Source organism: Lytechinus variegatus, chromosome 3 (genome assembly GCF_018143015.1).
Source record: "Lytechinus variegatus isolate NC3 chromosome 3, Lvar_3.0, whole genome shotgun sequence".
Taxonomy (NCBI): Eukaryota; Metazoa; Echinodermata; class Echinoidea; order Temnopleuroida; family Toxopneustidae; genus Lytechinus; species Lytechinus variegatus.
The window spans coordinates 60,333,051-60,347,378 of NC_054742.1; the positions used below are offsets into that span (position 1 = coordinate 60,333,051).

Here is a 14,328-nt window from a genome sequence, read left to right on the forward strand (position 1 = left end):
CATCATACATTGAAATCAACAGCTTCATGAAATCTCAATTATATTCAAGTATTATAAATCTACAATTATCATACAATATTCAGAGGAAAGGCCAAGATAAGTTGATTATACAGTGGGTGATTTCAAGTTCGGTGTTGGCCTTGGTGTTGGTGTTAGTGTTGAAATTTCGGTTGCTTTCCCTAGCTCCAAAACTTATTCAGAGCTTGTAAAACTGATCCAGATCACATTATTGACATCTCAACAACTAGTGAGTGACTTTTCGGGACCATCCTCATCTTATGTTTGGTGTTATAATCGTGTAAAAATTGACCCAACACCAACACCAAAAGGTCAACACTGAACTTGAAATCACCCAGTGGTGCTCAAAAGTTAGTGAACCCCACAGTAAATGAACATAATTAGTAGTCTTTGATATTTAATTGGGAAGTCAGGTGATTAAATATTACTTTAAGAAAAATTGTTTGCGTGGGCTTTGCCCAGCATTGCAGTGCTGTTCTGTGAATCAACACTTGGCATGACGGACTGCATTTTGTGGTGGGGTTCACTAACTTTTGAGCACAACTGTTTATCATTGTCTCAGAAGCTACAATTTTTATTGGAATTTCCATAATCCTAGGATACATGTAGCTACCAAACATTGCTGAAAGTGAGGAATATTAAGGATTAAGTTAGATAAAGAAAACGGTGCGTTCTAATAACACCTGTATTAAGTGCTTTTTATGCAATTCCAGTCAAATATATGTTACACGTATATTATTGTCTCAAAAGCAATAAGAATGGATTTTCTACTTGCTGACCAGGAGGGTGTTTAATAAGGCTGTTCGTATTAAAGTTAAAAATGACTTAACGCTTGACTGGTAACTCTTCCTTTCTCCAAAATGACACAACTCTATGTAACTGACTTAATACTTTAGAGGACGTTCCAGTCTTGCGAACGGTTGTGCATGAAGTTATGCATAACTTTACAAACAGCGTAACGAAACATCCATCAATTTTGTATGATCACTATTATTAACCTGTGGGTCTACCATCATCGGCTGGACGTCTAGTCCTACAAAGAGCATGTTCCTGATGTAGTCTTGAGGGGTGACGAACGGCATTCCACCAAGATCATGAAGTTGGTCCTTGATGCCAGACATGTCTTGCTGAATGTCAAAGAATGCTGGAAAATACAAACATTTTATGACAAAACGTGCTAAAACAAGTAATAATGAAAGATATAAAGTATGATGCAGGAAACATTCAAGATTGATATTTGATGATGAAAGCATTTCATGTGGGTGCCCAAACGTACTAATCACAGAAAAAGTTTGGACAGAATTTTACACTCTATTTGCTTAAGCATAAAATATCCTTGAATAGGGAGAGCATTGTAGAAAAGTTAATCCCTCAAATGGTTTTTCATTATCTTGAGAACCAAATAGGGACAGACAAAAGAAGGATGCAATAAACACAACCTCTCATGCAACCTCCTAACAGCAGGCAGAGGAATAATACATTGGACAGAAAACATAATGCTCCACTTGAAAGAAATTAAAACTAGCACATAAATGATGTGGTGCTCATCCAGCATCTTGCAACAAAATTTAACACAATTTTTAATTCCAGCCCAGTTGACACTGGTGAATTATATTGGCAACATAAATTGAGAAAACAGAATTTCAAAATTCTGTGGAAAAGTTTAAAGGACCTCATGAAGCTCTACCAGATGGAAGCATACAAAATCAAAATTGGTCAACAAAAAAAGAAGAAGTGTTTTTTTGTGAATTTAAAAAAATGTGTATAAATTAGCATATTTGATAAGTTTCAAAATTCTGTGTAGAAGTTTTGAATCCCCCACCTAGTGCTTTCATATAAAGCAAACAGAACTCAAATCAGACTTGAAATGACAGATTTTTGTTTTAATTGTGGACTGATGACGGACGCCATGACACGGCATAAGCTCATCCGGCCCTTTGGGGCGGATGAGCTAAAAATAGCACAGGGGAATGGGTCATATCCATTTTGTTCCTTTTACCTTTTGTAGCCTCGTTCTTGACAGCATCTTCGAGCTGATCCATCTCCATCTTGACCTCCTGGAGCTTGTCCTTGTAGCGCCTCTGAGAGGACCAATAGCAAATCACCAGGATAAGCACTATGATGAGGATCAAAGCTCCTACAGCACTCAAGATGATGATCATCATCATCTGACTGTCCTTCACGGCAGAGTAATCTATCCATCCGATCTGGGTGACGATGTGACCATGCTTGACCTGAAAGAAAACCAGAATAGATACAATGACGGGTGATGATATCTACAAAGGTCAAGATCATGATGATGATCATCATCATCACTGGACAGTCCTCTACCGCAGAGTAATCTATCCATCCGATCTGGGTAATGATGTGACCATGCTTGACCGAAAAGAAAACCAGAATAAATACAATGACGGGTGATGATATCTACAAATGTCAAGATCATGATGATGATGATGATCATCATCATCAGACTGTCCTCTATCGCACAGTAATCTATCCATCCAATCTTGGTGATGTGATCATGCTTAAACCTGAAAGAAAGAAGGAACTAGGACAGACATAGCGATGAGGTCATGGAACCTACAGCATTTAAGATGATAGTTTACAATATGATTATCCTCCATAGCAGAGCGATATATTCATCCGATCTTGATGAAGATGTGACCACTGAGAAGGAAGGCTACGAGTATGAACACAAGGACCAAATTCTTTTTACCTTTTATAGGAAATACAAAACAAAGACAAATATATTCTAAGAGGTCCTACATAGGGGATTGGATGTCCATAAATTTACAAAATTTCCCAGAAGCTTTAGAGCTTAATTCTGTCACCCATGGACTGTTGGGAGAATGAGACAGTGAATCATCCTTTGCTGTGCACAAACGTACCATGGGTGTGTTTCATAAAGAGTTAGGTATGACTAAGAGACCCACTTAAATGCAGACGCATACATGATATGCAACACGCAATCATTGCACAATAGTGTGCGTCCTCTAGGCATGATATGACCAATGCGGTCATGCCTTTCATATCGCATGCAACTAGACATTTACGTGCGACTCTAAGTCATACTTAAATCTTTATGAAACATCCCCTAGGTGTGTGTTTCATAATGCTTTTCGCAAGTTACAAGGGTCTTTACACACCACTGGTGATCCTTTTTCGTGGTAAATGATATACACCAGGCCCCTGTCTTACTTCAAGGAGAAAACAGTAAGTGCTTAAAATAGGAATCACTTTCAATAATTGGTGACAATAAAAACACATATTCATGGAAGCAGAATCTTTTAAGTCCCAAATTCGTACTTACCACTACAAGTGGCATGCCTTTGCTGCTATTATCTTGTGTTCCTAAGCCTGGTTTGACCTTTGGTGGACTGAAAATGAGCAGTTCTTTAGCCAGAGAGGTCACTGTTCCGTTCTGGTCTCCAACCATCACCTCCACATCTGCCTTGGTGCTGGCCAAATCAAGATTCTTACCCTGTATACACAAAAGGCAAGTTGACATAAAAACACTTTCTATGAAAAAACAGTAGGCCTATTTTTGGTACCAATGTGTTTTATACTGTAAAATTTTGTGCAAACCCTTCAAAAGGGTAGATAAAACTCACAATTGATGCATCACATTTTATATCTGTAGAACTTTCTCTATGATTATCCATCATCATCATCATCATATCACCCTTTATCATACAAAAAATATTCTGCCATAATCATTAAGTATAGCAAAAAGCAATAAGGTAATAGAATAACAATCTTTTTGTAAGTATTGTTTAGAGGAAGGTGGAGGTGCCATGGTCGAGTGGTCTCAGGCGCTTAACTAGACATAGAAAATCCAGGGTTGGTTGCCAGCTACATGTAGTGCACCATTGCCTGTGAGCATTTGATCAACATTGCTCTGTTTAATACACTAAAATATATAAATACACTAAACTAATTGGAAATACTGCAGTCATTATCAGTACCAATGTGTGCCCTCCTAAATGAAATGAATAAATAAAAGAAAACCTTCTTTAAGAGAAAGAAAAACTTGCCAATCAAATAAAAAAATAACTGAGGTTGAAAATTTGTTAACTATGTTCATGCAGAGGGATAATTTAATGAACTAGGACAGGTAAATACACCTAATTTAAGATGTCAATGAAAACATTTGACTCAACAAATGTTGACTAACCTGGATGATAATGTCCTCTTCATATTTGTGGATATTATCCTCATCATCGAAGCGTTCATATTCTGGGTTAGGATAGTAGACTAGATCTTCACCATATGTGAAGTTGTAGCCATCCAAGAGGAAGGAGAGGGTGGCTGAAGCCAGGGGATCCGTTTCAGAGGCACGTCTCTTCCTGGTGCTATTATTATCGGGAGAGTAGGTGAGGACACCGCCTGGGAGGGACGGAGATGTGCAGCTGATGGCTGTATCATCCCTCTTCATACATGACTAGTAGAGTAAAGATCAATGAAACGTGATGTGTATTTCATTTAACAGAGTAATAGGTCCATTAAAGGTCAAGTCCACCTCAGAAAAATGTTGATTTGAATCAATAGAGAAAAATCAGACAAGCACAATGCTGAAAATTTCATCAAAATCGGATGTAAAATAAGAAAGTTATGACATTTCAAAGTTTCGCTTATTTTCAACAAAATAGTTATATGAACGAGCCAGTTACATCCAAATGAGAGAGTCGATAATGTCACTCACTCACTATTTCTTTTGTTTTTTATTGTTTGAATTATACAATATTTCAATTTTTACAAATTTGACGATTAGGACCTCCTTGCCTGAAGCACAAAATGTTAAAATAAAGGAATTCCACGTGTTCAGGGAGGAATGAAACTTTATTTCACATGACAATGACGAGAAAATAACAATATTTCATATTTCATATAATAAAATACAAAAGAAATAGTGAGTGAGTGATGTCATCAACTCTCTCATTTGGATGTAACTGGCTCGTTCATATAACTATTTTGTTGAAAATAACGAAACTTTAAAATGCCATAACTTTCTTATTTTACATCCGAATTTGATGAAATTTTCAGTGTTATGCTTGTTGAATTTTTCGTTTTTTATTCAAATCAAGTTTTTGTTGGGGTGGACTTGTCCTTTAATATAGTGCAAAGTTCTACTACTACTACTACTATTGCTGTTCCTCATACTACTACTACAACTACTGCTACTATGCATAACATAATGACCATCATATCAACTTCATGGCTGTTGCAAAATTACAAAAATACTAGTCATTTATGAAACATTTTCTTGTAAAAATAATTTTAAGGGACTTCATCGCTATTTTTTCAATTTGTCTCAACTTTTTACCAGGCATAAAGAAGAAATAAAAAGTCTTAAAAATTGATATGTTTACATATTTGTTTCAAAACCAATGTTGTTGAGCAATTCTACAAGTCACAGTGACAGGAAGCCCTCCCACACAAGGCCAACCAACAAGCCCACTCCATCGGAAGGATGCTTTGACATTAAAGCCATAATCAAAAGTATTACAATACCATAAAAACACAATTATCCATCAGAATTGAGGACCACAAAGAGGATATTTACACAGAGCTGTTTATTATGTTACATTTTGGGGTTTACATGAATTATTCCTATTGCAATGCTTAAAGGTCAAGTCCACCTCAGAAAAATGTTGATTTGCATCCATAGAGAAAAATCAGACAAGCATAATGCTGAAAATTTCATCAAAATCTGATGTAAAATAAGAAAGTTAAGACATATTAAAGTTTCACTGATTTTTCACAAAATAGTTATATGCACAATTTGGTTACATGCACCTGAGAGAAATGATGATGTCCCTCACTCACTATTTGTTTTGTTTTTTTATTGTTTGAATTATACAATATTTCTATTTTTACAGATTTGACAATAAGGACCAACTTGACTGAACCATAAACTGTTAAACAATGGTGATTCCACAAGTTTAGGGAGAAATAAGACTTTGTTTCACAGGACAATGAGGAGAATATTAGAATATTTCATATAATAAAATATAAAAGAAATAGTGAGTGAGTGATGTCATCAGTTCCCTTATTTGCATACCGACAGGGATGTGCATATAACTCTTTTGTGAAATTAAGTGAAACTTTAAAATGTCATAACTTTCTTATTTTACATCCGATTTTGATGAAATTTTCAGTGTTATGTTTGCTGGATTTTTCTTTTTTTCTTCAAATCATTTTTCTGTTTGGGTGGACTTGTCATTTAATTATCATCACATCTCATTTTTCTTTTAAAGGGGTGCTCCGGGCTGGAAATAACATGGTTTGAAGTTATATTAACCCTCTACCTTAGCATTAAGACAGGTGGCTTTGATTAATTTCACAATATATTTGGTCACAATATTGCTGGTACCCAACAATAAATCTACACAACTTGTTAATCATGCTAGAATAAAGAATAAAAGATGAAGATAAGATTGAAACAGGGATCAACAGAAATGGATATTGTAAACTCTAATAAATTAAAGTTAAGTTAAGTACCTCTTCAGCGACATATTCTCTTTCATTAGCTGATATGGATACTCTCATTATTGGAGACTGAATCACACCAAAACCGGTTCCTGTTACTTCTATACGAGATCCTCCACTGTCAAATAGAGATGAAAAAAGGAGAAAGACAATAAATAATTACTAATATACAATTAATATGTAAGAATCTTATTATTAATTTGGCCTGTGAAATATATTCATATCAGTTACAAAATCAATGTCAATACATCAATTGACATAGATCATCATCGAGGAGGCGCGATAGCTCAGTCGGTAGAGCGGGGGATTTGTAATCCAGTGACCTGGGTTCGATTCCCACTTGGTGTGCTTAGTGCCTTTGGTAAGGCATTAATCCTCAGTACCAGGTCCTTTGGAGAGGACCTTAAGCATCAGTCCTCTGGTTGCTTGCTTACAAGCATTCATGCTTTCATAGCAATCATGTGAAAAAATAAAATCAAATCACCACCATCATACAAATGCAATTTGTAACAGCAGTTGGTGACCTGAGAAGAGGAGAGCAGACTTGATCACTGCAATATGATGGTCCCTCCGTAGAACTTATCCGATGCACTAGGAATAGTGGTAAAAATATAGCATGAGGAATATCAAAATGACAATTATAGATAAGGAAGTACAAAGATGTGAATGGAAGGAACAATTAATGACTGTTCATTGGGTTTCAAGAGCCTAATTATGACAAGGCAAAAGATATTAATTTGACCCAACCCAAGATATTTAATTTTATATAGCTGATTGACGAAAGTGTATTATGATTCGCCAACAATGATTCTAGGGAGGGCAATCACTGAACTTCCTTTGTCCAAATGGGGAAGAAGTATCACTCAGTATTTTAAAATAATTCACTAGTGGAAGAAATAGGGATATTTACCATTTCAGGTGATGAATGAGATCTCCTCACGCGTTTTTTTAATGTCGATTTATTTTCGAAATGAGTCAGTCAACACACCCTTTATTGGTCAGATATGAAATGTTAGATATGTTTCCTATCCACTGGTAGTAATCATTCCGCTCTCTTATTTCATCCTTATTTTGTATGATTTTTTTTAAAGTGCCATTACAAATTCAGATTGAACAGAATGAGTTCCTAAAAATAGGTGAACTAACAGTTTGAAGGGATATTTACCAGAAGTGGTATTAGCAGGTAAATGCTTTCACTTGAGGTCAATTCCGATAGCTCTTTTTCATTAAGAACTACCAAACACTCTTTATTTACTAGATTTAAACGGCAGTTTATCTGACAGAACAAAGGAAGTGAAAGTGCTGAAGAGGAAACAACCACGGGGCTATTCAGGAAGGATATAAGAGCTGATTGACAAAACAGTCAGGTTTACAAGACCTTCTTTAGACATATTCAGCACTGGTATAGAGAGAAAAATAAACCCAAGTATTTGGAAACTGTTTGATTTCTGAGAATCTATGATATAATGTATTTTACAGTTTCTATGTAAAACTAGACTAAAGAAGTCTTGTTCAACAGGCTCATGTGATGAATCGACGCAGTTTGTTTGAGCAGTATGGGATTATTGATAGTTTTTAGAGTAGAGAGCTCACTTATTTTTACCAGTTTTTTGGCAAGGAGAAATGCTGCAGGGAATTGCTAGTTACCTCATCCCTCCCCTTTCTAACTACTTATGCCTCTCTTTTTTTTTATGGTCTTGAATGTATAAAGCTCATTTATCTCAGGATTTAACAAGGTGAAGAGCCACAAAGAATTCCTATTTATCTCTCCCATCCTTCATCTCTTCCTACCAAACTCCCACACAAATTAAAAGTCTTCAATATCGATAGCTAGGATATCTCGGGATTCAACAAGAAAGTGAAAAACCTCAAATAATTCCTAAGCAGCTCCCTTTTCCCATTCCCTCTCTATTCCCAACCCCTTGTCTTGTCTTCCTGTTGTTGCCTACAATCTTAATAGTTGATTATTATGCCAAGACTCATCAGTTTTACCTAGTCTGTAAAAAGCTACGGGGAAATCCAAGTCCCCTCTCCCAAATCCTTCCCTTCCCTCTCCCAAATACTTCCCTTCCCCAACCCCACTACTTACGCCTTGATGGTCTTCAGTGTAGAGAGCCTGGTTATCCTAGGATTTGGTAAGAAGGTAAAAGCCGCAGGGAATTGCCAGTTTTCTTCCCTCGCTCCCACAATCTTACTTCTTACGCCTTGATGGATGGTCTGAGCGTAGAGAGCTGCGTTGTCTCAGAATTCAGCAAGTAAGTGGAAAAGCCACAGGCAATTTCTAAATAAATTCTTTTTCCTATTCACTCTTTATTCCCATCAGCCCCTTTTCGCTTAACACTACCTACAGTATGCTGTGAAAAGCTAAAAGGAATTCCTAGCTACCTGTCCATCCCAAATCCTTCCCTTCACAAATCCCACTACTTACGCCTTGATGGTCTTCAGTGTAGACAGCCTGGTTATCTGAGGGTTCGGCAAGAAGGTAAAAAGCTGCGGGGAATTCCTGGTTGCCCCATCAAAGACCATGGACAGATATATACTTATCTGAGGCTTAGATGGACTTGTGGTGCACACGCCCTGCGTACTTGTTGGAGGGCTAGACATTGATTTTAAATGAAAAAATAGCAACATTCATATTTAAGGATTAATATAATCATAATAATCATAAAACTGATAATGACAATGACAAAAACAACAACAACCACATAATATTGTCTATTGATATAATGCAGCACCATCTAAACCCTCATCCTATGCTTCACAATGTACCGGTATGACATCAGAAATACAAGAGTTCTGATTGAGGTATATAGTAAACATAATAACCTAGGGTATTTATATTGCGCACATATCCACCTTGTTAGTCGCTCAAGGCGCTCCTATATTACCCGGCTAAGCTAGGCGTTCACAGCGCACACAGCTTCATTAATCATAATCATTAAAGAAAAATGTTTTCTGGCTATTTTGAAGTTAGTCCTGGTATCATACAGACTTACAAATAAACGTAACTTTGCCATTAGAGCACCTACACCATGGTGACACGGCTCAGCAGCAAATCACAATCAAGATTTCCATGGTAGTGGGAATAATGGCAGATACCATGACTCTTTGTGAAACAGGGCCCAGGTTTGTTATACTCCCAGAGATACAAGTTCTGCTCATATCACAAAAGAGCAATACAAATGTTTTAAATCTTAATGAATAAATAATAACAGTAATACAAGTGGAATGCCTCTGGCCGTCTCACCTGCATCACGCGGTTCAATATAGCAGCAGTGCTGACTTTGCATACTACTCTAACTCGCACAAGATGTTCAGTGATACATGGTTACTCTTATGTCCTCTTTTTATGAACTAGACCAATAAACTTACAGAGATATGATGGTTATTCAACAAAAAAACCCAACATGGCCAAAGTTCATTGACCTTACATGACCTTTGACCTTGATCATGTGACCTGAAACTGGAACAGGATGTTCAGTGATACTTGATTACTCTTATGTACAAGTTTCATGAATCAGATCCATAAACTTTCAAAGTTATGATGGTAATTCAACAGATACACCCAATTCGGCTAAAGTTCATTGACCTTTGACCTTGGACATGTGACCTGAAACACGCACAGGATGTTCAGTGATACTTGATTACTCTAATGTCCAAGTTTAATGAACTAGACCAATAAACTTTCAAAGTTATGATGGTAATTCAACAGACACCCCCGATTCGGCCAAAGTTCATTGACCCTAAATGACCTTTGACCTTAATCATGAGACCTGAAACTTGCACAAAATGTTCAGTGATGCTTGATTACTATTATGCCCAAGTTTCATGAATCAGATCCATAAACTTTCAAAGTTATGATGGGAATTCAACAGATATCCCCAATTCGGCCAAAGTTCATTGACCCTAAATGACCTTTGACCTTGATCATGTGACCTGAAACTTGCACAAAATGTTCAGTGATGCTTGATTACTATTATGTCCAAGTTTCATGAATCAGATCCATAAACTTTCAAAGTTATGATGGGAATTCAACAGATATCCCCAATTTGGCCAAAGTTCATTGACCCTAAATGACCTTTGACCTTGGTCATGTGACGTGAAACTCATGCAGGATGTTCAGTGATACTTGATTAACCTTATGGCCAAGTTTTATTAACTAGGTCCATATACTTTCTAAGTTATGATGTCATTTCAAAAACTTAACCTCAGGTTAAGATTTGATGTTGACGCCGCCGCCGCCGTCGCCGTCGGAAAAGCGGCGCCTATAGTCTCACTTTGCTTCGCAGGTGAGACAAAAATGAAGAGGCTTCAATATGAGGAAATTATCTTTTTTTTTAATGAAAGTGCAATGAAATACATTCTATTTTCTATCATCAACCTACCTGGAAAAGATGCATGGAGAGTCCCCAAACATGGCTATGGCAGAATTACCAGTGTTAAGATGCATTCCTGTGACTGTGACTTTAGTACCGCCGGCCTCAAGACCTTCAGTGGGGAATATACTGGTGATTGAAGGGTCCTAAAGAGATATGATCGTAAAGATAGTATTAGGAAAAAAGGAAACCCAACATTAGTGGCTTTTCATTAGAAAAATGTAATATGACTGAGAATGAGAATCATATATCTCCTTAAATGACATCTTATTGGCATTCAAAAGGTTCCTTGATGGTTTTTTCTAGAACCACACATCACTGCATGCCATTGCTTTAAAAATACTATTCAGAACTACATTTGATTCACTGCATGCTAAACATAGTGAAAAGGAATCCTTATCTTCCCTTCTCCATGTCTCATAATCCTGCTTTGAAGATGTTGTATAAATTCAATTCAAACACATAAAAGTAACTCTTTTTGGAGGTTAATGGTGAGAGAGTAAAAGCACAACTCAGGCCTGCCAGTCAGTTTTACTTACCAAGCCTGATAAGACGGGTGGGCGTTTCATAAAGCTGTTCGTATGATACAAATGACTTTACGCATGACTGGTGAACCTTTCTTGTGCTATGTCATACACCTATATAATTGATTTGTGATGGAAGAACAATTTCCAGTCGTTTGTAAAGTTGTGTGTAACTGAACAGCTTAATGAAACACCCACCAGGAAACATTTAACCCTATCTAGGCCGGGGTATTTTGTGTATTTTGGGAGTTCATATGGCCATAATAGTGATGATAGCGATTTGATAGTGATTATTTGATAAAAAAAAGACTAATCATCACACTGGTATTAAGAGTCATAATACCATACATTGTTCATACCTCATAGTTGAAACTTGGGCCACCTGTCCCTTCTACTGTTTTGCCATTCTGATTCAAAACGATTGTAGCACTGACTGGACCGGCGACTCCTTCGGATGTCCTACAACTCACACTGAGAGGAATACAATAAAAAAAGACAAGAATTATCCCAACTAGCCTTTCAACAGGGTTCAACCAAAATAAATTTGTTTTTACCATGGCAAGGATATAAAGACATTGCATTATCAAGAGCTGTTGAGCGAGCCTATTGTATCTTCTCAACAGGGTTGATACACAAATATTCATTGCTCTGCACTGGATCACAAAATAACGGTGACTGACCAACTATCTGTGCTATTAATAATTTGCATTGTCCAAAGTGAATGTGCATGTGTCTGAGCAGTAATGAAACAAGGCTCCTGATTGGCTCCTACCAAATTTGAATGAGTTGCCAAATATAATTGCACTCCATCACTAACAGATTTGCAGCTCATGAGCATAGTCTTTGCGCATCGGAGCCTATTACGCACTTCTAACCTTTCACACTAATTAAACATCAGAAGGCCTTGACAAAAGGCTATCGTGGCAGATGTCGCACAACATTCACGGAAGTAGGGAAATACAATAAGCAAATTCTTTCTTTCTTTTTTTATGCTTCCATTCTCCATTATTTTAATCTAACAATAACAGATTCCCTTGTCAAAGTCTGCAACCGGGGGAGCGTTATGTGAAACAAAGAGTCAGTGATTATCACTGACTATTGTTATAAGCTACTGAAAATCCTTGCATATGATAGGCTAAGAGAAAATTAGTAAATGAAAAATAACCTACTCTCTTTGCTTTTTCTTCAAAACAAGCATCCTATGAAAAATTATATTTGAAACAATTTCAATAGCACAAACTTTTAAATTTTCATAGCAGGAAAGTCATTAACACCTTCTATATTGTAGATTTGCATGAGTCTTCAGACCAGGAATAAAAGTTCTACGTAACATCCTTCTTGGTGTTTGTTGATGTTACAAATGTCCGCTGGGACTAGTTTACATTATAAACACTACTTTTTTCACCACAAGGAAATGATCAATATCATAAACACAACAAGTTCTCAATGATATGAAACCACTTGAATTAGGAAGATGGCTTCTTGAAACCACTTTTCGAGACATTTATTTTTATAAATGCTTTTGCTCCACAAAAGCAAAACATGATTAATGACTAAACTTCAGACTCTGGAAAAAAACACAGCTTTCCTCAAATGATCCGTGGATTGTCTTCCCTATGGTCTTGAAGAAACCCCAGAAAAATTTATCATGAACCAACGAAAAATGTGAATTTATAGATTTTACATTACATGACATATGGGGCAGCTACTTCGTATTTGATGTCACAAATTCATATTTTTTCAAATTTGCTTTTATTTTTTGATGGATTTTTGTCAAACCTTGACATCTTATCAAAACACATTTACCATCAGCAGCAACTTTCCCTGTACAGATGGTGACTCTCCTCTACAAGTGGCCTCCAATTAACATCCTATCCGAGGGACATTTTTTTTTACTAACCTCCTTCCTGGGTTGTAGGACTCTTCCATGCCTTCAAAAGAGCAATCAGATTCGCCTAATGACACCCTGACCAGTTCATTAAACGACTGACCAATGTCTGTTCCGAAAATCATCACAACCGTGTTGCCTTCTATTGGCCCACTTGTTGGAGATATCTAGAATAAATTATGCAAATTTAGTTTCAAAATCATATCCTGAGTGTGATCTGATTACGAAACAATTTAATGTAAAATAATGCAATCACACAATTTTATGTTCTGTTTTATATCATTTCTTATACTAATCTTTACCAAAAATGTATGTTCTTTTGTTTAATTTGTTTCCTGTCAAGTTAATTGGCAATCTATTATCTGAAATGCAAATATCTTGCATTATACCAAATGAAAATCCAGTTTGTTGATACTTTTTTTAATCCTGGCTTCTCAAATAATGTAAAATTATTCTACATTGTATGTGCGCTTTAGTGTGATTTATTGATGTTCAAACAGGTACTATTGTTATCATTACTACATCTAAATTGTTTACAAACATTACTACATGTAGAACTAGCAGCATCCATTACTGTTGAACTTCACATAATTTTCTGTATGGTAAACTCAAGATGGCGCTTCATGCCGCAGTACCCAGGGTAACGAGTGGTGCAACATAAACATAAAGCTTTGAAATTTGATTATGTACAGGTACATGTATACTTGAATGTTGATGTCACTTTGCATTTTACATCAAATGATAATTCACCACAAATTAATCAAATAGAAACGACTTACATCTGTGATTCTTGGTCTACCACAAGACACTCCCGAGGCCTGCGAGATAGGCGTGACACCTGTGGCAGAGCAGAAGCTGCTGCCCATCACCGCGCAAGTACTTCCGCACCACTGACACGACAGGCCAGCTGGGGTGAAGAGAGGGGACAAGCAACGACTGCAGCTGTCGCGGTCCACCGAGCAGTTGTACAAAGTCACTGGATTGTAAATTAAAATGATGGACAAGATTTCAATATCAAGTGACAGCACAAATA

At 36.7% G+C, this 14,328-nt stretch overlaps 1 protein-coding gene across 1 annotated transcript in view; it reads right to left on the minus strand.

Annotated features, from left to right (window-relative positions):
• Positions 1-14,328, minus strand: part of LOC121411541 (plexin-A2-like) — a 92,857-nt gene that overhangs the window by 17,126 nt on the left and 61,403 nt on the right. The window contains exons 13-22 of the mRNA XM_041604326.1: positions 14,075-14,271; positions 13,308-13,462; positions 11,767-11,878; positions 10,893-11,029; positions 8,936-9,103; positions 6,520-6,625; positions 4,193-4,459; positions 3,329-3,499; positions 2,018-2,252; positions 1,017-1,162 (exon numbers count right to left, since the gene is read on the minus strand). Of these exons, the coding sequence (XP_041460260.1) occupies positions 1,017-1,162; positions 2,018-2,252; positions 3,329-3,499; positions 4,193-4,459; positions 6,520-6,625; positions 8,936-9,103; positions 10,893-11,029; positions 11,767-11,878; positions 13,308-13,462; positions 14,075-14,271 (1,694 nt within the window). The remainder of the gene's footprint in view (positions 1-1,016; positions 1,163-2,017; positions 2,253-3,328; positions 3,500-4,192; positions 4,460-6,519; positions 6,626-8,935; positions 9,104-10,892; positions 11,030-11,766; positions 11,879-13,307; positions 13,463-14,074; positions 14,272-14,328) is intronic.